We start from the raw sequence: 21714 nt of genomic DNA, 5'->3' as shown, positions 1-21714 counted from the left end.
CTCAGATGCTCTTCTCATTGGTTAGCATGGCTGCACTGACCAATGAGCCCTTGCCATTGCAGGAGTGAGGATAGATTCTCACTCCAGGGCTGTGTATTGCGTTGTTAGGTGTACAGACTGCTACACCAGCAGCACAGGTCATTAAGGCCACTATCTGCAGTGGGGTCCAGATGGGTGGCCAGGATATTTGGAGTTAGTTCACGTTTTCATTTTTACTTTAACCTTCATCCACCCCTAATTTAAGGCTCATTCCCACCGGGCCTGTTGGGCTGCATCGCCCAATGAAATGGTGAGGCAAAAAGCTCTGTTTTGTATAGGGTGTGCATTGCAATAAAATTATGCAAACATACATTTTAATAAAAACCCAGCACATTACAACATGATACCATGCATAGATATCAGCAATGTGTAATTTAAATAAAGTTAAAAAAAAAAAAAAAGCAAACACTTGTTCCAATGCATAGCAGTTTGCATGTGCAGTGCACACCTGCACTTTATACGCATGCTGGGGTGCATGAGCCCTTAGTATAGGTTCACACTAGTCTGTGCTTTGAAAAGTGATCCATGATGAATCACTTCATAAACAGCAGCTGTCAGATTTTCAGGTGGAGATCCTAAATGCCTGTTTTTTTTTTTTACATATTTGTATTTATTTGTTGAACAGCAATTAATAAAGGGACCAATGTGCTGCAACCGCAAGGCAAGCCCTATTGACTTTAATGGCGGAGTTTGACAGACAGCTGCCTGGCAGCTCAGAATGCCACGTTTAATTAGCTGCGGCCATGGTGCAAAGCATTGCAGCATGTGAACGGCCTCCACTGGCTGTATTTTGGACTTTAGATGAGCAGCTTGGGGGATGGTAAACCCCCCCCCTCCCATGTGAAAAGAGGCCTTAAAGTTAACACAGTGTAATCCATATTGGACTTTTCCTTGGTGCAAAAATCCTCCTCCTGTACCCTACCCAAGCAGCACCAAGATTAGAAAATCAGCAATTTTTCCCTTTCTTTCCTGTGAATGAGTTGGCACATCATGCTGTGTGCAAGCAGTTCACTTTAAGGGCTGCGCACTTTATTTCTTTGAAGCGGTAATAATACGGTTTAGAATTATAAATACTGTATGAGTTGTAGGAGCTGGAGATCTTCTGAGTGCTCCTCCATCTAATGTCATTCCAGGCCAGCACTGACAGCGTAGTTGTCTAGAATCCATCAAGAGATTCCTGCATGAGGTTTTATTATATATATATATATATATACACACACACACAGTGAGGATCGAACGTTTGGGCACCCCAGCTAAAAATGTGTATTAATGTGCATAAAGAAGCCAAGGAAAGATGGAAAAATCTCCAGAAGGCATCAAATTACAGATTAGACATTCTTATAATATGTCAACAAAAGTTAGATTTTATTTCCATCATTTACACTTTCAAGATAACAGAAAACAAAAAAATGGCGTCTGCAAAGGTTTGGGCCCCCTGCAGAGTTAATATCTTGTACTGCCCCTTTGGCAAGTATCACAGCTTGTAAACGCTTTTTGTAGCCAGCCAAGAGTCTTTCAATTCTTGTTTGAGGTATCTTTGCCCATTCTTCCTTACAAAAGTCTTCCAGTTCTTTGAGATTTCTGGGCTGTCTGTCACGCACTGCTCTTCTAAGGTCTATCCATAGATTTTCAATTATGTTGAGGTCAGGAGATTGTGAAGGCCATGGCAAAACCTTCAGTTTACGCCTCTTGATGTAATCCCCCGTAGATTTCGAGGTGTGTTTAGGATCATTATCCATTTGTAGAAGCCATCCTCTCTTTAACTTCAGCTTTTTCACATATGGCATCAAGTTACCATCCAAAATTTGCTGAAATTTTATTGAATCCATTTTTCCTTCTACTCGTGAGATGTTCCCTGTGCCACTGGCTGCAACACAACCCCAAAGCATGATTGATCCAACCCCATGCTTAACAGTTGGACAGAGGTTCTTTTCATTAAATTCTGTGCCCCTTCTTCTCCAAACGTACCTTTGCTCATTCCGGCCAAAAAGTTCAATTTTAACCTCATCGGTCCACAGAACCTGTTTCCAAAATGCATCAGGCTTGTATATATGTTCATTTGCAAAGTTCAAACGATGATTTTTGTGTTGAGGACGTAGAAGAGGTTTTCTTCTGATGACTCTTCCATGAAGACCATATTTGTACAAGTATCTCTTTATAGTGGAATAGTGTACCACAACTCCAGTGTCTGCCAGATCTTTCTGGAGGGATCGTGCAATCAAACGTGGGTTTTGAATTGTTTTTCTCACAATCCTGCGAGCTGTTCTGTCTGATATTTTTCTTGGTCTTCCAGATCTTGCTTTAACTTCCACTGTTCCTGATGACTGCCATTTCTTAATTACATTCCGAACAGAGGATATTGACATCTGAAAACGCTTTGCTATCTTCTTATAGCCTTCTCCAGCTTTGTGAGCGTCAACTATTTTCAGTTTTCTAGACAACTGCTTAGAAGAATCCATGGTGCTGATTGTTGGGGCAAGGTCAGATGAGTCTGGGCATTTAAAACCTTTGAGATTGACATCACCTAGTCTTCCCAGATGATGATTGAGAACAATCCATGACACTGGCAGGTCTGAGCTTGGCAAAGGGGGCAGTGCATGCTATAAATTCTGCAGGGTGCCCAAACTTTTGCATAAATGAAAAGTCGTTTGCAATTAACTTGGCATAAAATACTTTATTTGCATTTAATTGTAATGGTTCAAAGAATGTTCTGAAAAATGTTCGGCCCTCCACCATGTTCACTTCATCCAATCTGGCCCTCTTTGAAAAAAGTTTGGACACCCCTGGTATAAATCCTTCATTGGTCTAATGTGGCACAAGGGCTAAAAACATATAAAAGGGGCTAAAACAAAGAAAGAAATAGGGGATGTTCGTAGTAGTAGTTAGTCATACATTCCAGATATTACACCTGTCAGAAAAGGGGGCTAAGCCTTGATTACTGCTGGCAGCAACTACCACCCAACAATTTTATTTACATATAAAACCTCAATTAACAATTGAGCATGTTCTTTGGAGAATAAGAATTTTTTATTTTTCGTATTTCTGGCTAATCAATGACTCCAACCAATCAGAATTCATGATGAGTAATTTAAAGACCGGATAAATCTACTTGTGCAATAACAATGTAGCATTAGGCTTCAGAATGTTCAGAATATTGCGGGTGCGGAAATGAGTGTAAATCTCATGCGTTTTTGCTCCTACAGGGACGTGCAGTTCTTTAGCAAACATTCTGGGGTGCCATTAATTCCTAATAGCACCCCTATGCATCAGAAAATGCAGTGTGTTTTTGGGTGCATGGCTGCATTTTCAAAAAAGGGTCAGGGACCTTATTATTATACAGGATTTATATGGCGCCAACAGTTTGCTCAGCACTTTACAATATAATGGAAGACAATACAGTTCAATACAAGAGGGATAGGAGGAGGCCCTGCTCCTCGGAGCTTACAATCTAGTTTCCCTGCATTTAAATGAATGGGCTGCTGTGCCCACACAAAAGAGAGCCCACCACTAGGTGTGAACCTAGCCTAACAGCTGAATTCCATGTATGGATATTTTTACAGCGTGGACCAATGTTCCTATGCAGGTACCATACCTGTGGGATTCCTATGGAGGTTTGAAATCACTGTAATAGGCACCACTACTACAATGATCGCCACTAACAAATGCAATTTGTCAAATTATAAAATATATTTTTTTATACAAATGTTTATTTAAAAACCTACTAGTGTACGGCCAGCTTAACTGGTTCACGCCTGGCCTATAGTACCATGGCCGGGTGGGACCGCTCTTGTTCTAGGAGGACATCATCATGGATCAGGGTAAAGAGCCAATCACAGCTGATCACATGCAAAGAAATGTCGGTTATCGGCAACTCCTTTCCTCAGCACTGTCATTGTCTGAGGAGAGAAAAGGTGGAGTGGGAGCCAGGATGGCTTCTACAAAACCCAGCAGGAAGAACAGAAAAAAGGGACTCAGTTTTACAAATAGAAGCCGTGGCTGCCAGGTAGACCCTGGCAACACCTAAGCAGTACAGAGAAATTCTTTGATGTGTTTTAGTTGGACAAAGCGAAAGAAGGACAATGTCCCAATGAGGCAGAAAGGATAGACCACCTTGGGTAGATCGAAAAGGTCTTGGTCTCAAGACCACCATGTCCTTATGCAAAACAAGGAAAAGTTCCTTACAATAAAGGTCTTCTAGTTCAGAAACATGCCTAACAGATGTAATACACACTAGGAAGGCAACCTTGGAGATGGGATCTCTCAAAGGTAGATCTCTAATGAGCTCAAAGGGGAATCTTTGGAGTATAGAGAGCACTAGGTTCAGATCCAAAGGTGACACAGATGGTCAAAATGGGATTTATATGAGCAACTTCCTGATGAAGTCTTGATTAAAGAATACATGTACTTCTGTGAAAAAGTATCCTGTTCTCTTTGTATTGCTTCCTTTGTGTGAAATCCCTGGTGCTCCTGTCATTCCCCCTGACCACACTAGGCATGAGAGCACAGCATGGTCAGTTCTCTAGCTGTGCTGGGAACTCAGTGTGCTCTCCTCCAATTGCCCTGACATGACCCCCCCACCTGCATAGCCGTTCACTTTGAAGCTCTGTGTTCTGTTGTTTCTCCTCCTCCACCTCCCTGAGCAGCTAGGAACAGAGGGTATGTGATCATTTATAAAAAAGGGAAAACAAGGTATCTATAATGTTTTTAATAGCTATACACAAATGTTTTGCCTTTCATTTCTACTTGAAACTGGGATGTTTTACAAGGTGAGGGCTCACATATCATTTAAAGACTGCGAAGCAAGAGGTTTCTGGAAAAGAATGGATAAAGCAGAAACCTGTCCCCTAAGGGTGCTTAGGGCCAGATACTGGTCAAGACCAGACTGAAGAAAGGCCAAAATTCACACACACACCAAAAAAAAAAATGTCTGTCTTTGCATCAGGCAGTCTTCCATGTGCCATGGTAGATCTTATAGGGGGTAGATTTTCTCACTTTGAGTATGCTAGGGATAACCAAGTCAGAGATGTCTCTATCCATCAGGATCTGGGTTCCAACAGTCAATCCAATAAAGCCAGCAACTGAGAAGCAGGGTGGAATAGGTGTCCCAATGGCAGCAAGTCTAGTCTGTTTGTAAGAAGACAAAACTTGTCTGGCAGGAGTTTGAGTATACATGCTTCTGGTCCAATTCGGATCAATAAGAATCACCAGAACCATTTCTGCCTCTATCTTGCACGACAGTCGAGAGACAGAGAAGACATATCAGCCTGAATGGAGTCCAAGGAGTCACTGGGGCATCTACAGCAGAGGCCAGAGGATCCCTAGTTCTGGCTACAAATCTTTATTTTTTTTTTTTATTGTTGAATATGGAGACCAGGATATCCACACATCTGGTTTACTCTACCTATGACAGACATTTTGGAAGATCTCAGGGTGCAGAAATCACTCCCCCGGGTCTAGGAGTTGGTGGCTTAGGAAGTCTGCCTGCCTGCTGTCCACGCCAGGGATGTGGACTGTAGAGAGAACTGGACAGATCAAGTTGGCTCCTCAACTTCTGGTGCCCCTCCTATGGTTTATGTAGGCCACTGCTGTAGCATTGTCTGACTGAACCCTGACTAGGTGACCTTGTAGAACAGGGGTCCAGTGTTGTAGAGTTAATTAGATTGCTCTCAGTTCCAAAATGTTGATGGGGAGTCTACTCCCCTGTGAACCAAGTTCCCTGGACAGTTAAGGAGTTGTAAACCACCCTTTCCCACCCCAGAACTGGCTTCTGTTGTCACCACCTTCCAAAGCATGGGAAGGAATGAATTTTCTAACTGCAGGGCAGAACTGGAAATTCACCATGCCAGGGAGAGCTTTGCCTGGCTGGATAGATGCATGAGACAAACCAGAGTGTGTCTCGGTTTGCTCATTTTTATTCCAGGTCTCTTCAACTCAACAGCCACATGGCTGAAGCAGTGTCCAAGATTAGACCTTAGTACTCCAGATGGTGTGACTGGAAAGTTAATCAACCAGCTGAAGGTTTGAAAGAACTGAATTGTCCTTTGGATGGTGGCAGACAAGGTTGTGGCTGAGCTGTCCCTCATCAGATGGTTGCCCAAGTATCCTGTGACATGAATACCCTGGGTCCACAGAAGAGCAAGAAAGTGTAGTGAAAACGTTTGTGACTAAGGCTGCAGAGGAAAGCCAGAAAGGTACAAATTGTAAGTATTGCTCTCCCACAGCAAAACACAGAAAGCATTGATGTGGGGGGTAGATGGGGATGTGTAGACTGATAATCTTGTGTTTTAATAATGCAAGAAATTCTCCTTGGCTGGGAGAAGCAATGATGGATCTTGCTGATTCCACCTGGGATTTTGGCACATGAAGAAATCTGTTTAGAAATTTTAAGTCCAATATGGGGTGGATGCTCCCCATTTGGTCTAGGGACTGAGGATAGATAAGAAAATCCTCCGAACCACTCCTTGTGTTCAAAGCTGGCACAAGGTGACCTGTGAATCTGCTGTTTTTTGCTAGCAGACTGGAGGGTAGGAAGAGAGGAGATGGGCAGAGATAGAAGTTCCATTGTACCACTCTGAAAAGACATCTTGGATTCAGACTAGCACAAAGGCTAATAGATATCCAAACTCTGATGGATCGTCCCTTTATTGTGAGGAAGGATTCTTGGCAGGCTTGGTGGGCTTAGAGGTTCAAGGCTTGGGAAAGGTTGATGAACATAGAGCCCCCATTTCCCAGAGTAGAGATAGCAGCCACAGGTGTAGGAAACTTAGGCTTTAACTTGTGGGGTCATAGCAGTTCCCCAGGGACTTCCTTCATGAATTTATAATGGGATTCCCTAAATAGGTGTTCACAGTCTTAGGCATACATATAAGGTGTCTCTTACAATTGGCTTCAACATACCAAACCTTTAACCACAACATCCAGCTCATATGCACAGAGATAAGACATTCTAGAGCCTTGGCAAAAAAAACAAACATTCTCCAGAACATCAACTCAAAACAAGGCTGAGGAAATTGACTGTAATTGTTCCAAGAGTGCAAGGTCATCAAAGACAGGTTACCGGTCTCCATGTCCAGTTAGCAATAGTCTGGCAGATATATATAACAGCAATGGCCAGCTGCAAAAAAAAAACTTCTTTAAAGGAGAAGAGATTCAACACCTAAGCATAACAGTAAAAAGAAAAAAAAAGAGTGAGTGTGGCCCTAAGAAATTTTTGCCAGTGTCCATTCACCTGAAGGAATCCTGCATATACCTTTGTCTACGAATAAATGTCCTGTAATGTACAATTATGGTAAGTTTTCATAGGTAAGCCTGCTCAGGTAAAGTAGTTAAAAAATATAAGTGGTCCATTGAGTTTTCACTTTATATTTAAAATTTTTTTCAGGATTTTATTTTCTTGTTCACATTTTTGTCTGTGTATAGAACGATGTTTACATTGAATAAGCCTACCTTTGCTATTACACCTAATGCTATTTAAGAAATCTGGATAATTCATAAGGGACTGTAAACATCTCTTTTCGTATCAAATTATAGACAGTCAAAGAGAACCCTAGCCCAGATTTAAAAAAAAAAAAAAAATCAGCAATTAGGGTTGGACTGATACTAAGTACTTGTACTTCTGCAAATTTTCCCAATACCCTTGCAGTGCGATTTGAGCCCATACAAAATTAATAGGCTCAAAATGCACAGCAAAGACTTACATGCAATTTGAACAGGAATGCTGTACTATTCCTGTCCGAATCACATGCAGTTTCCTGCACAGCACCTGTGTGAACCCAGGCTTGTCATAGTGACTTTGAGCCTGAGTTCACACAGGAGTGGTGCAGGAAACCTCCCTGCATGAAGGGTTCCACCAGCTCGAGCTCACAATCCCACTGTGGACTTTAGTGGCTGTGGCTTGGGCTCCTCCTGCCTCTTGCAGTTCCAGCCACCCACTGACCCCCCACCCCGCAGCCGCTGATGTCCACAGTGGGATCGGGAGCCGGAGGAACCCTTTATGCAGGAAGGTTTCACACTCCGCTCCTTTGTGAACTAAAGTCACTGTGACAAGCCTGGGTTCACACAGGAGCTGTGCAGGAGACTGCATGTGATTTAGACAGGAATCGCACAGCAATCCTGTTCAAATCAGATTTGAGCCCATTCATTTTGTATAGGCTCAAATTGCACAGCAAATAGATATCGATACTAGTCGGTAAAAAAAAAAAAAAAAAACAATATCAGTGCATCCCTTCCAGCAATCTTACATAAAATCAGTCTGTCTGCTTTGCATTTCTTTGCTGTCTTGATTTGTACACAGAACAAGAGTATATTGGCTACCAAGGCTGATAATGTACAGAGTTGGAAACCTTTGTATCAAAGGCAGGCATTTAGTAGGTCAAAACTAACTTGCCTAGACTTTTCTATTTTTTGCCCCTAGGACAAAGGAAACAGACAGGTATATGTAGCAATTGTGCATACAGAGATGGACGCGGTCATCCATCTTGCTAAGGATCCTCCATCTTGTATCATTTCTATTCCCAAACCAGCTTCCCTCCAATTTCCCCCCTCACTCAGGAATGTGGTCTGTGTGATGCTCCAGGGTTATAATTCCCAAACTAGCTGGTGCCCAAGTGTCTGTTAGCTTCTCAATCTGAGATATCGTAAAACCATAAACCAGTCCTTCACTGAGCTTCAAAGACATTCCAGCTAGCTGTAAAACATACTCACATTTAACAATCCCCTTTTCCATATAATTTTATATCTGGAGATCTGGAAGACTTAAGGAAACCAGGCATATATTCAGATCAGTCACTTTAATACAAGTCGGCTGATATATTACACCCCCTAGCTGAAATCTACAGGAGAGCAGAAAATAATATCTCCTTAACCGTCCCAAGCAGGTATGTCATATTTAAGATCTAGACGTTTAATCTACTAGTGGCAAGGCTGCTACATACACCGAGGGTAAGTTATGGATAATGATATAAACAGAGGGATTTTGGTTCTAGTTTGGGTCTCCGCCTGCAACACCCTCCCCAAATGAGGCGATTCGTTCTGTGCTTCAAGGAGACACGCTGCCGAGTTCCTAGAAAGGCTGTGATGCTTGGAGCAGAGAGTTAAGTTGAGTAGGTCGTATTGAAGTTGAAGAATCCTCCCTTTTAATATCAGAACTAACTTTGGGAGATAAAGCACCCTTTTGGCTCAGGAAACTTGATCTGCTTAACCCAGGACTTTTGGCAAGTACTCTCTCTAAATTTCTGTTATCTCTTTGCTGTGTTATTGCTCTCTGTATATTTATACATATATATTGGCTACATCTTTTTCTGTAAATATTTTTATTGCACCCTTTTGACCTTTTAGCAATAAATCTTACTTTCTGAAAGTGTTGAACTGTTTCTAAAGCTCTTTAATGCAAACTAAGAATCCCTGTCTCTAAAGAGTGCTATTGTGTGTTTTAAACATTGGCATACATCTGTCTGCGGTGACATTGTGTATACAAGCGATTATTCAAACATCATAGAGTAATTGCTAATATTACCGAATTTCCTCTTTCGCTGTACAAAAAGGAGGTGGTGGCAGTGTGAAGGGTTAATTGCGTAATTAACCTGACCCAGTAACAATCGCTCTCAGGCTGCAGGTACACAGATTGTGGTCCATTAGCTGGAAAATCTTTGTGCAGAGTGCAGCTGGGCGTGGCATTGTTACGCACGTGACAGCGCGGCTTTAGATTGGCTAGTCCTTCGGTCATGAGTTTGGTGAGAAGGGCTGGGGTCTGACGCCGCGACCGTCACAGTATACACTTATTACAATGGCGAAAATAATTATTTGATCCCCTGCAGATTTTGTAAGGTTGCCCACTTACAAAGAAATGAAGGGTCTAAAATTTTTATCAGATGTATTTTAAATGATATAGAGACAGAATATCAACCAAAAATCCAGAAAAAAAAAAACCACAACACAAATGTTATAAAAGGAGTTGCAGTTCAGTGAACAAAATAAGTATTTGATCCCCTACCAACCAACAATAATTCTGGCTCCCACAGACTATGTGCGCATGTGGTACACAGATTAGTCCTGTCAAATTAGTCCTGTGGACATTGTGTCCACAGAATCTTTCTTCCAGTCAAACCTCATCATCATGGGCAAGACCAAAGAGCTGTCAAAGAATGTCAGGGGCAAGATTGTAGACCTGCACAAAGCTGGAATGGGATATAGGACCATCAGCAAGAAGCTTGGTGAGGAGACACCTGTTGGAGTGATTATTCGCAAATGGAAGAAATACAAAAGAACCATCAATAGCCCTCGGTCTGGAGCTCCATGCAAGATTTTGCCTCATGGGGTAAGGATGATCACGAGAAAAGTGAGGGATCAGCCCAGAACTACACAGGAGAAGCTTGTGAATAATCTCAAGGCAGTTTGGACCACAGTCACCAAAAAAATCATGATATAGACCCTTAATTTCTTTGTAGGTGGGCAAACTTACAGATCGGCAAGGGATCAAATAATTTTTGCCATTGTGATAAGTGTATATCTGTCTCTGCTTCCTTTGTCCTAAGGGCAAAAAAAAAAAAAAAGTGTAGCCAAGTCAGATTTTAACCTGTATGTCTTATCCTTTAGGGCCCAATAACATATTGGCATTGTAACATCAAAGTATGTACACAGGTTGGCCATGTCTTTAAACAGTGCAAATTCCCAGCTCTGCAATGCATTGGCAGGCTTTTTTATTTTTATATGCGTTGTGCATTTTAGGGCCTGTTGTTACCAATGGCAAACACATACATGTGAAGGTGTGAGTCCAGCTTCTGTTTGTGTGACATTTTGTAGACAGCAGTGCTCTACAATGCAGGAGGGTTACAAAGATTGAGACTGCTTTCCCTTCATTTCTTGATTTTGTAAGTGCATTCCATATAAGTGGTGTTAAGCCTCAGCTCTCACGCCAAGACGTGGACATATTTGTTGGCATCCTTACAGCTCATTGAAACAATACTTCACATGTGAAAAGATAAATGATTATTGCTTATTGGACAAATATTATAATGTTGCCTAGACAGATGCATTGGTACCTCTAGAGAAGATCACTAGGTTACAGTTATTTATATATTTTTCAAACTGTTTTCTGTAATTAGTATCACACACAAATTAGCTACTCTGGTATCATCATGTACATTGAACATGGACCAGAGAAAGGAAAGGAGAGACTTGTCTGAGGAGAGCAAAAAGAAAATTACAGACCAGCATGGACATGGCCACAAGGGTAAAAATTGGCCCCAGATATATCAGAAGGATAGTGCCGATGGTAGACAAAGACAAATGTCCAAAGAGATACAGGTTGAACTTCAAGCCACATCAGTGACTGGCTCAGTCTTCTTTCACTTTTTAAAAGACAGCGGGCTCAAAGGAAGCAGACCCAGGTGGACTCCACTGTTGAAAGAAAAGCATAAAAGATCCAGACTCGAATTCACATAAAGGCATTTTACCAAACCACAATGCTTCTGGGAGAATGTCCTTTGATGGGACAAAACTGGAGCTTTTTCATTAAGTGCAGCTCTATGTCCACAGGTGATAAAGCTTTTGAAGAAAAAAAACACTACCTATTCTGAAACATGGAGGAGGGCCAAGATATTTTGAGAATGCTTTGCTACGTCTAGTATAGAGTGCCATGAATCTGTGCACAATATGAAGACTCCCAAGGAATTTTGGAGTGAAACATACTGCTCAGTGTTAGAAAGCTCTGTCTCATGGGGGTGACGGAGTCTTCCAACAAGATAATGACTGAGAAGACCAAGCTAATAGCACCAAAAACAAAAAACTGAACTATCTGATATAACCTTCTAGGAGCACCAACATGAATCCTATCCAATATCTACATAAAGAACTGAAACATGCAGTGTGGAGAAGCCACCCTTCAAGCCTGACAAAGGTGAATAAGTTTGATCCAGAAGATGGGCCCAGATTACCTACTGGCAGATGCAGAAGACTCATTTAGGCTGCATTCACACCTAAGCATTTTGTAGGTCAAAGCAAAATCCCATTCATGTCAATAGCCCTTGTTCACATATGAGCATGAACAGCGGCCATTGAAATAATGGTATTTTGCTTGTTGAGTGTCTTTGTGCATTAAGCTACCAAATGCTCAGGTGTGAATGCAGCCCGAGAGCTTTAGAAATCACTTGCCTCTATAGGTTGTGCAAGAAAACATTTGATTAAGGTCCCATCAATAATTTATATTAACCCCTTCACGCCTAAGGGTAAAACAAATCTTGATGCCCAAGAACAAAATTGCTAAATTGTGTTAGTAAAACCATACATATCACAACTACTTTGTACATCCAGGTGGATTTTACCTTTTTACTAAATTGCGCTTTCATTTGGTGGTAAATGGTAATGGAGATCTCCTGATTTTTTTATTATCAAAAAGGAAAACTGGCCCAAAATAGTAAAAAAAAAAAATTTAAATTTAGCTGTGTGTTTGTTACTACCATAACCTACCACCAAAGAACAACCCAAAATACATTTTCCAGCTCTTGATCACAGTGATACCATATATGTGTATGTTATTTGTTGTCTGTACCAACAGTACAGCCCAGAAACAAAAAAGCCCAGTTCTGTGAGGTCGCATATTTGTGTTACATCAGCGTCAAGGGGTTAAATATGGAACAACCAACAGTAGATATTAATTATTCTTTCAAGTTACTCCAGAGTATTTATTTTGTGGAAGGGTACCAGCAAATTTGTCCATGTTTGTGACCATCACCCCTTTGTATTTGTAAGTTACTATGCCAGCTTGTGCTGGTCAAACCCAACTCTCACAACCAGCAACGGCATTCAGCACTAAGTCATACGGAAGCAGAGTAGATCTTAAAGTCCTGAACAAACAACAAAGATCAAAACGACACAAACACCTAGTGCATCATTTCCAGCACTTTCATAAAAGATACAAATTATACTCACAAAACAAAATAGTGACATATATAAAAACAGAGTCCAGAAGTCCGCCCTCCAACCTGACACAGTTACATGGATGAGGGAACCAGTGGACACATTTCATGGAACTGGACCCCTTCTTCAGAGCAATTATTGCTCTGTGGAAGGGGGCAAGTCCCCCGAAACAAGTCAACTGGTTCAGTAATCCGAGTAACCCTATGATGTTGGAGGGGGTCTTCTGGACAAGTTTGGTTTTTGAGTATAATTTGTATCTTTAAATAAAGTGCTGGAGATAACGCACTAGGCGTTTGTAGCCTTTGTTCTTTGTGCAGTACAAGATTCCCCGATCTGAGAAAGGCAGCACTGCTATAACTATTCATGTCTGAATTGCACAGTAGTTATGTCATTTGCACATTTTAAGGCAAACTTCGCTGTGAATCCTGAGCGCTAAAGTGTCAAGTTCTATGTTTAGATCTTAAAGTACACCTGTCATGACAGAATTATATAGGCTGCCATTGCTATCATTGGTGATGCTTTGTTGTCAATTCTAAGAGTAACCAAGCTGAAGAAAAAAGGATACCGACCAGGAAGAGAAACTAAAGATTCACATCAAATATCCAATCCTGTGGACAGCAAATTCCTGTTTATTTCATCTGCACATGATTGGATATTTGAAGTCAATCTACACTCTGGGTGGACATTGTCAACTCCTTTAGTAAATTAGCCTTAAGGTATTTTGAAACACTGACAGCATCATAAAAAATATTAAAATGTATATCAAGCCAAAAACTTTTTTTTTAGTTTTTGGAATAGTGTCTAGAACGCTTTGAACCCCTGGTAGGTTTTCACTGGGCTCTGTTAGAGAGATTTCTCCTTGCTGTTTAGTGGTCTTTCCAATGAAAATCTGCAACTGGGTACTCTCTAACTTCCCTACCCTGGATGCAGCCCTTACACCGTCCCCAGGCATTGACACTCCCATTCCTGACTGATTCCCTTCTGCGGGTCTGGGACTCAACTGCAGAGATGGGGTAACTCTTCGGTGCTGGACCTGCTTTTGAGCAACCTGGAATTCCTGGGGCACCAACCCCTAAGCTTTTTAAAATGGACATTGGGATCACCCTCACCAGTGTGCCAAGCATTAGGCAACATGGGGCTTTTGCCAATGAAGGAACTTACCACCCGAGACTAATCGTCCAGGGAAGTGGCTCCAATATTTTCAACTCAGTTAGCCAAATTGGGTGTGATACATAGAGATCAGACCACCTTTTAAGGCCTCATGCCTTAGCAAAACTGACTGCCCTCACACCATTTCTACTGTAGATGGCATACTACTCAAACACACATTTCCTCATCAACAGTTTTCACTAGGGACTGGGAGAGAGAGTTAGGCCATCTTCTCTTGACAGAGGACTGGGAAAAGTTATTTTACCTTACGTTTAAATCAAGTCTATCTGCCAAAACGCAGGAAAATCTATAAAACTTGCAAGGTGGTATAGATGTCCAGACAGGTTGCAAAATGCTGCCAAACTATTCTCCTCATTGTTGGGGATGTGGTGGTGACATGGGCACCAGGATACAATTGTGGTGGTCTTGTCTGCTGCTGGTGCCATTTTGGGATGCTGTTTTTAAAATCAGAGCTCGAATTATAGGCATTGTGAGCTCCTTATGATGCCAGAACTGGCCTTATTTTCACAAATCGGCCAAAAAAGGTTTTAAGGTTTTTCAATTGCCGCGATGTGAAGCATAATACCCAGACACTGGAATTCTTCCAGTGTGCCCAGTATTAGGAATGGGTGACTAAATTGAATAATAGTATGCAAATGCAGCTCACGCCGAAAATTCATGAAAACCTTTCTAGATTACGTCGATGTGGTTTGTCTGGATTGATTTCTTAATTTCTGATGCACTAAAATTGTACCTGTGACCCACACCTTACCACCCACTAACAGCTGTACTGGGCAATGTTGGTGTGTCCGGTCAGACAGGATCCCCTTTTCTCCATCCTCCCTCCTTTACTTTCCCTTTCTTTTTCTCTCTCGTCTTTTTTTGTATAGTACTTACCTGTTAAATGGGTTCTTATTTATGGGATATACTGGTTTGCACATAACCTACTCAGTGGATGTCGAAGTATATATTCCGGATTACGGTCTCAGTCTACATTATACTGCGATGTTATACTCATGCACTTGTATAGTTTTATTATCTGAATGGCATTTTTTAGAAATTGTTCACTAAAACTTTATTCTGAAAATCCACTGGGTCACAGAGAGAAATAAAAATATGACAGAAGATCTAGACTTCCCCTTTTCTATTAAAAGAGAAAAAAAAAAATTCTGCCCTTGTTGTCGATTTCTTGTCTGGTAAAACACTTTCAACAGGACAGAAATGTAGAGTAAATCTCTCAAACAGAGTCACATAGTGGTAAAATCCCAACATAGGTTCTAACTCTCCATTTTTCTATACAAATGAAGGAAAAAAAAAAAGAAAAAAAAAAAAAAAAAAAAGAGTTTAGCCTTGATATGCATTTAGATTAAACAACAAAGCAACAGGAGTCCATCAATGTCCATTCCCATACTTCCCTCATTACAGGTGTTCTTTAAATCAAAATATCCTAAACCTCCCTTATTAGAAAAAAACCGCCAAAAAAACAGATCTTCCCCTCCTCCACATTACATCCTCCAGCATTGAAGAGTAAAATATTGTGATCTCCAGCATTTATTAAAATCTTTTTTTTTTTTTTTTTTTTTAAGTTCATAAACGACAACAAAGTTACTGTATAATTGATCGCATACAACCAGCATACAACAGCATGTCCTCAGTCTAAATGAAATACAAAAGATTTTTCATACATTTTTTTCATACAAAGAATTTGTTTAAATTTATTGTGACGTATATATATATTTTTTGTTACATAAAATTTGCTACAGCAAAGTATCTTAAACTTTTCTTGCACACATGTAAGTAAGTGTGGACAAAGACTGAAGTTCTCCTCGGCCTCCTTATTACACCGCTGTGCAAAAAAAAAAAAAAAAAAAAAAAAAAAGAAAGGAAAAAAACCAAACAAAACCTCTTGCCAACCTGAGGACATACACAGATTGCTGACTTGTATATCTCCAAATTGGTAATAAAACATCTCGACATGAACCTGTCTTGTACACACATCTGAGGATACCTCCAATTTGTTTACTGAAATATTCACAAACAATTCATTACCAACTTTCCAGTGGTAAAAGTAAAAGTTGCCATTTTGGGGGAAACACTTTAGTGTCAAGGGACTTTCGCCCACAAGATGGCAACCACAGCTGTGTGTAGTCTACAGGCACATTTTAAATAGGTTAAAAGGAAGTAACGTCAGTGACTTCAATCTCCCAGCATTCACACAATATGATGGCTATATATATATATATTTTTTTTTATATATATCAATATCGATCCATAATTAAAAAAAAAAAAAAATCTGTGCATGTAGATGGATCAGAAAATGACTAACATTTATTGGAGACTGCTTCAAGTGTGCTGTTTTAAGACAGTTCACTGATAAATATATATATATATGTGATGTGTACAAACAAGTAACAAAACTAAGTGGAAGGGACAGAGCAAAACACTGGCTGCAGAAGGAATTAAAAACAGGGAAAAAATTGGACGATGCCAATGGCAAGCCATTCTGTCAGATTGCAGTTGGGGAGGTTAGGCCCAAATGCTACCGGTGCGGCCCCCTGGCTCACGGTGCGAGGAGCCCATAGCGGGACAGAAAATTACAGAATGGTGGAGCTCTTCATTCACTTACATGATTTAGGTATCTTAGCCAGCACCTCATTCTCCGTTTACTAATATAGTAAACTGGAACAAACCATAGTAGCAACCTCTAAGGTGGGGTCAATGGCAAATGACAATGCAGCCTGTGTTTATTGTTTAGCTTTTCCTTCTTTTTGCTAGAATTAGCTTTAATTAGCCTTTCTTGCTAAGGTTAAAAAAAATTTAATTCTGAAAACAGAACAAGTTAGGGAGTCATAATAGTGTCACATTTATTAACTGTGGTTAGGTTTCCTAAAAAAAAAAAATACTGACCAGAGCTTTTATTTAAGAGAGCAGTCAGAGCAATATTAAAACCCATAATTTCACACAAGTGGCCTTATTAAATACCAGTGCGAAGAGTAATGCGTGAAGTAGCTCGCAGCAAGATACGAAAGACTTCCGGCAACTAAGTCTGGGTAGGGCACATAAAAACTGATTTCTGATTGGTTGCTATGAGCTACCACACAGCGTTACTTTTTGTTTTACTTCAGTAACGCAAGTCAGTACTTAACACTATGTAGGACAAGACCAGCTGGATGTCTTTGCTCAGTGACGTTTGCTAGACGCTGCATCGCCTTGTCATGTAACAAACAGATCCTGCCCCCCCCCCCAAAAAAAGGGTGGGCAATAGACAAAATACAGCAGGAGAGGAGGGCAAGGTCTAGCTAATCGAATGTCACAATCCACTTTAGCTTCAACCCATCATTGGTCAGTCTCACTGAAGGTGAAACATCTGACAGCGTAACCAAAAGTGTCAGAGAAAAGAACAACCTGCGTTGCCCTCGACAATCCACCAATCAATTTCTCCTTTAATTTTCTAATGTGCCATAGAAATAGGAGACGGAGAAGCCGATTGGTTCCAGTGCAACACAAGCCATTCTTTATATGGACATGTTTGCCAGCAAGGACCATGTATGAAAAATGAGTGGCCCTCGCAAAGTTTAGCTTCGCAAAATAAAAAAATATGTTATAATTGAATGCTGTGATGAAAGGTAACCTGTAACTTCAGACGAGGATGGACAGGAAAATTATATATATATATGTATATATTCATTACAAAGTGGCACAAAATGGAGGCAACAACATTATCCATTGTAGTCCTTACTAAGTGCAACATCTCCCGCAGTCACACACAAACACTCATTACACATCAGAAATAAAAAGGGAGTGTAAGTTGGGTAAAATACTACTTAAAAACGGTGAGGAGGACGAGGTGGCTGGGAAACATACAAGACGCAAAACAGAACCGGGATGGAGGGAAAAAAAAATGAAGAAAAAAAAAAAATGAAAAGAAAAGAAACACAAGATCAGTGGTCTAGTATTCTGCGTTACAGCACAAACAAGGCTTTTTTGTCGTTGTGCCGGGGTACTAGGGTCGGTGCAAACTGCACGCATGGAAGATGGCGCTCTAGACTTCAGTCAGCTTTGCGGAATGAAGGAACTAGGTAACTGTTTTGACATAAGATGGTCTCAGCTCCACCCCATCTGAAAACAGAGTGCAAAGATCCCAAAAATGTGAGCCCTGATGCCGTGTCAATCTAAACGCACATCCTAAAAGTCAGCAAACTCTTTTGCGCATTTTTCGGTCAGGGACACACGGATGTCTTCCTCTTCATAGTCGTCGAAATTGCTGGTGTCTCCTGGCCCTCTGCACTTTGGTATGAAAGGAGCTTCAACCTGAATGGGAAAGCAGACAGACATTGGTAAAGGAAAAAACACACAGGCACATCGTTCTTAAATGAGACAACAGTAAAGTAAAATTAACTGAGACGGTGGAAGGATGACCCAGCGAACAAGCTTTCGCTGAATTTGGCATGGGGACACACTGGAGGCCTTCAAGCTGCAATTGTACACTTGTTCGGTGTCCAGTGTGCCCCTACGCCTTTAAGGAGGAGTGGGCTCCCCTCCAGGCATACCTGCTCTTAAAGCGGTAGTAAGTCTCCAAAACACAAAAAAAAAAAACAAAAAATACTGCTACAGGGCAGCAGTTGTGCGCAAAATCATAAGTGATTTTGCATTTCTGGGTAGGTGGCTCGGCGATTGCAGAACATCTCTGATGAGGGGGGAGGGGCGAGAGAACTGTTTGTAAACAAAACAGTTCTCTCCCCAGTCAGCTCCTGCACACTGCTTTGCATGGCTGTGCATTGTACAGCCATGCAAAAGCAGTGGGCTTACAGTGAAGCACTAACACAGCACACTTAGTAAAATGGCACACAGCACACAGTTAACCCTTTGATTGCCCCACATAACCCCTTCCTGCCCAGTGCCATTATTACAGTGTCAGTGCTGTTTATTATCACTGATGACTGTATTGGTGTCACTGGGGATCTCAGTGACACCAAGTCAGTTCCCCTCAGTGTCAGAATGTTGCTGACTGCTGCCATTACTAGTAAAACTTAAAAAAAAACAAACAAAAAAAACACGACCAGCATATATACACTTCCATTTGTAAACGCTATAACATTCACGTAAACCAATTAATTTACACCTATGGGTTTTATTTTTTTTTATTTTTTATTTTTTTTTACCAAAGACATGTAGCAGAATACATTTTGGCCTAAATTTATGACTGGTGATGATGAAGACTCAAATACAGAATTAGGACCACAGTATACAGAGGAGCCATGACAAGGCAGTGCGGCATTCACATATATTTGCAAACGTGCAACTAAACTCTCCGTTTTTAACATGAATTGTTAGATAGGGTCAATTTGTTTTTTTGCAGGCTAGCTGGTAAGTGTGCTGTTTGTTCTTAGGCCTTGTTCATCATGCCCAAACGAAGCATTTACAACTTGAGAAAGGAAGGAAACGCTTTATGTTATTAATATCCGGGCCTTATGCCAACTATGCTTATTTGTAGGCAGTGCAATCATCTACACACACTGCAAAATAATTACATCTTTTTGCTTTGGTTTCGGTGAGGTCGGTATTATACACTATATGGCCAAGAGTTTATGGACACTGGACCATCACACCTACATCAATTGGATGGACAAACCCTTTCAAAAATCATTATTATTATTATACAGGATTTATATGGCGCCAAAAGTTTGCTCAGCGCTTTACAATATAACGGGAGACAATACAGCAACAATACAGTTCAATACAAGAGGGATAGGAGGGCCCTGCTCCTTGGAGCTTACAATCTAGGAATCATGGAATATAATACAGACTTTACAGCTATAAAAGCTTCCACTCTTCTGTGGCAACTTGATTCCATTCATCCAAAAAAGAATTGGGCGGTTAGGTGCACCATGATGGTGGTCAAGAAGATCTGGTTTACAATCATGTTGCAATTCATCCCAAAGGTGTTCAGTAAACTTGAAATCAGGGCTTTGTGAGGGCCACTCAAGTTCCTCCACACCAAACGTATTAAACCATTTCTATACTAAGCTGGCTTTGTATATAGGGGCACAGTTATGCAAGAGCAGAACAGGACCTTTCCACAAACTGTTGTCACAAGTTTTGAAGTGCACAATCATCTAAAATCGTCTTTGAATGCTGTAGCATTAACAGTGCCATTCTCTGGAAACACCCGAACTCAATCATTCCACATACAAGCAGTCCCCGGGTTTCAAACAAGATAGGCTCTGTAGGTTTGTTAAGTTGAATTTGTATGCAAGTTGAAACAGGTACATTTTAATTGCAACTCCAGCCAAAAAGTAATTTTTGCCTTTTGGGTAGCATAGTGAAGGGTTAACTGGCCATGCAGTGATGTGGGATTACTGACAGGTCCGCCAGACAGTAGCTGGCAGCATGTGATAAGCAGAAAGATGGCTGCCTGGTGGTTTCCGGGACCAGCGTGACGTCACGCTGCCTCTGTTATCAAGTATGAGTCGCATGTAAGTTGGATGCTTGTAACCTGGGTACCGCCTGTACTTCTGGTCATACATTGTCAGATGATCAAAAATAATCTGTCCGGTATCAATACTCCACAGTATCAACAAGTGTCATTCTCTGGTCACCAGGATGCAGTGACTTCAGGGACAGCAGCGGTTAGTTCACAGGTATAGGAGAAAAAAACAACTCAGTAAAAGTACAATCACTGTGTATTCAAAGTTGACTGCAGACTATCTTCAGATGACCTGATTAGGGTTCTTCAAAATAAATGTAAAGCCATGCTGCATGTGAAAATGTACAAAAAGGCATCTGGCAGACACAGGTAAGCAAGATCATACACTCAGAGAGCATTCGTACCTCTTGTGCACCAGCCCTGGAAAGTACTTCCATCTGACTATAAGGAGAATCTCCCATCAACGTTTTTTTTTTTACTGCCTCCCAGCTGCAAGTGTAAATGAGCCCTAAGGCCTCTTGCATGTGGTACTGATGTCTGAGCAACAGCATTTCTGGAGGCAATTTCAAATTCTGCATTTGTGTGTATAATACATTCCATGTGCGTACTAACACGTTGTAAACAGGCTGCATTTTAGAGCAGTTAAAAACAAAACAAAAAACAAACAAAAAAAACCCCACAAAACAGAACACCCCCTCCCCCCCAAAAAAGCAGCTGTACTGAGTTTTTTCAAGATGTGGTGTGCAGGAGACGTAACAGTGCTTTACGGCAGCTCAAGTGAGATAGTGTCAAGGAGGAAGAGAACAAGAGGCTGAAAGCCAAGAAAAAAAATGCATGGACTTCTTACATTTAGGGCTGGTTCACACCACATGCGTTCCAGTGCGTTTTTTTCTGCATCCAAAACATGCAAAGTAGGTTAAATGGTTGTCAATGGAATGGTTCAACATCATTGCTTGCAGTTACAGTGTGTTCCAGTAAAAAAAAAACAAAAAAAAAACAAAAAAAAAACTAGAACATGCTGCATTTTTCCTGAGCAGAACTGTACTGGAACACGGTACAACGCATCAAAACTGCTCCAAAATGCGGTAAAACGCATAATAAAACCCCTTTGGAATGCGGTAAACCGCATCAAATATGCACTGGACTCCAACTGACCCAAAAAAGCAGGAAAAAGCAGCTGGAAC

The 21714-nt window shown here is 41.0% G+C and overlaps 1 protein-coding gene across 3 annotated transcripts in view; it reads right to left on the bottom strand.

Moving 5' to 3' along the window:
- Positions 1–15638: 15638 nt before the first annotated feature.
- PRKACB (protein kinase cAMP-activated catalytic subunit beta) overlaps positions 15639–21714 on the bottom strand; it is a 139188-nt gene continuing 133112 nt past the window's right edge. For all 3 annotated transcript variants that reach the window (XM_089684392.1, XM_089684391.1, XM_089684393.1), the window contains exon 10: positions 15639–18414. In XM_089684392.1, coding sequence (XP_089540518.1) covers positions 18289–18414 — 126 coding nt within the window. In that variant the 3' untranslated portion in view covers positions 15639–18288. The remainder of the gene's footprint in view (positions 18415–21714) is intronic.

The sequence above is a fragment of the Staurois parvus genome, unplaced genomic scaffold (assembly GCF_062004578.1).
Source record: "Staurois parvus isolate SC_StPar_1 unplaced genomic scaffold, SC_StPar_1.0 ptg000347l, whole genome shotgun sequence".
In the NCBI taxonomy this organism is placed as follows: Eukaryota; Metazoa; Chordata; class Amphibia; order Anura; family Ranidae; genus Staurois; species Staurois parvus.
This window is presented reverse-complemented; position numbering and strand designations above follow the sequence as displayed.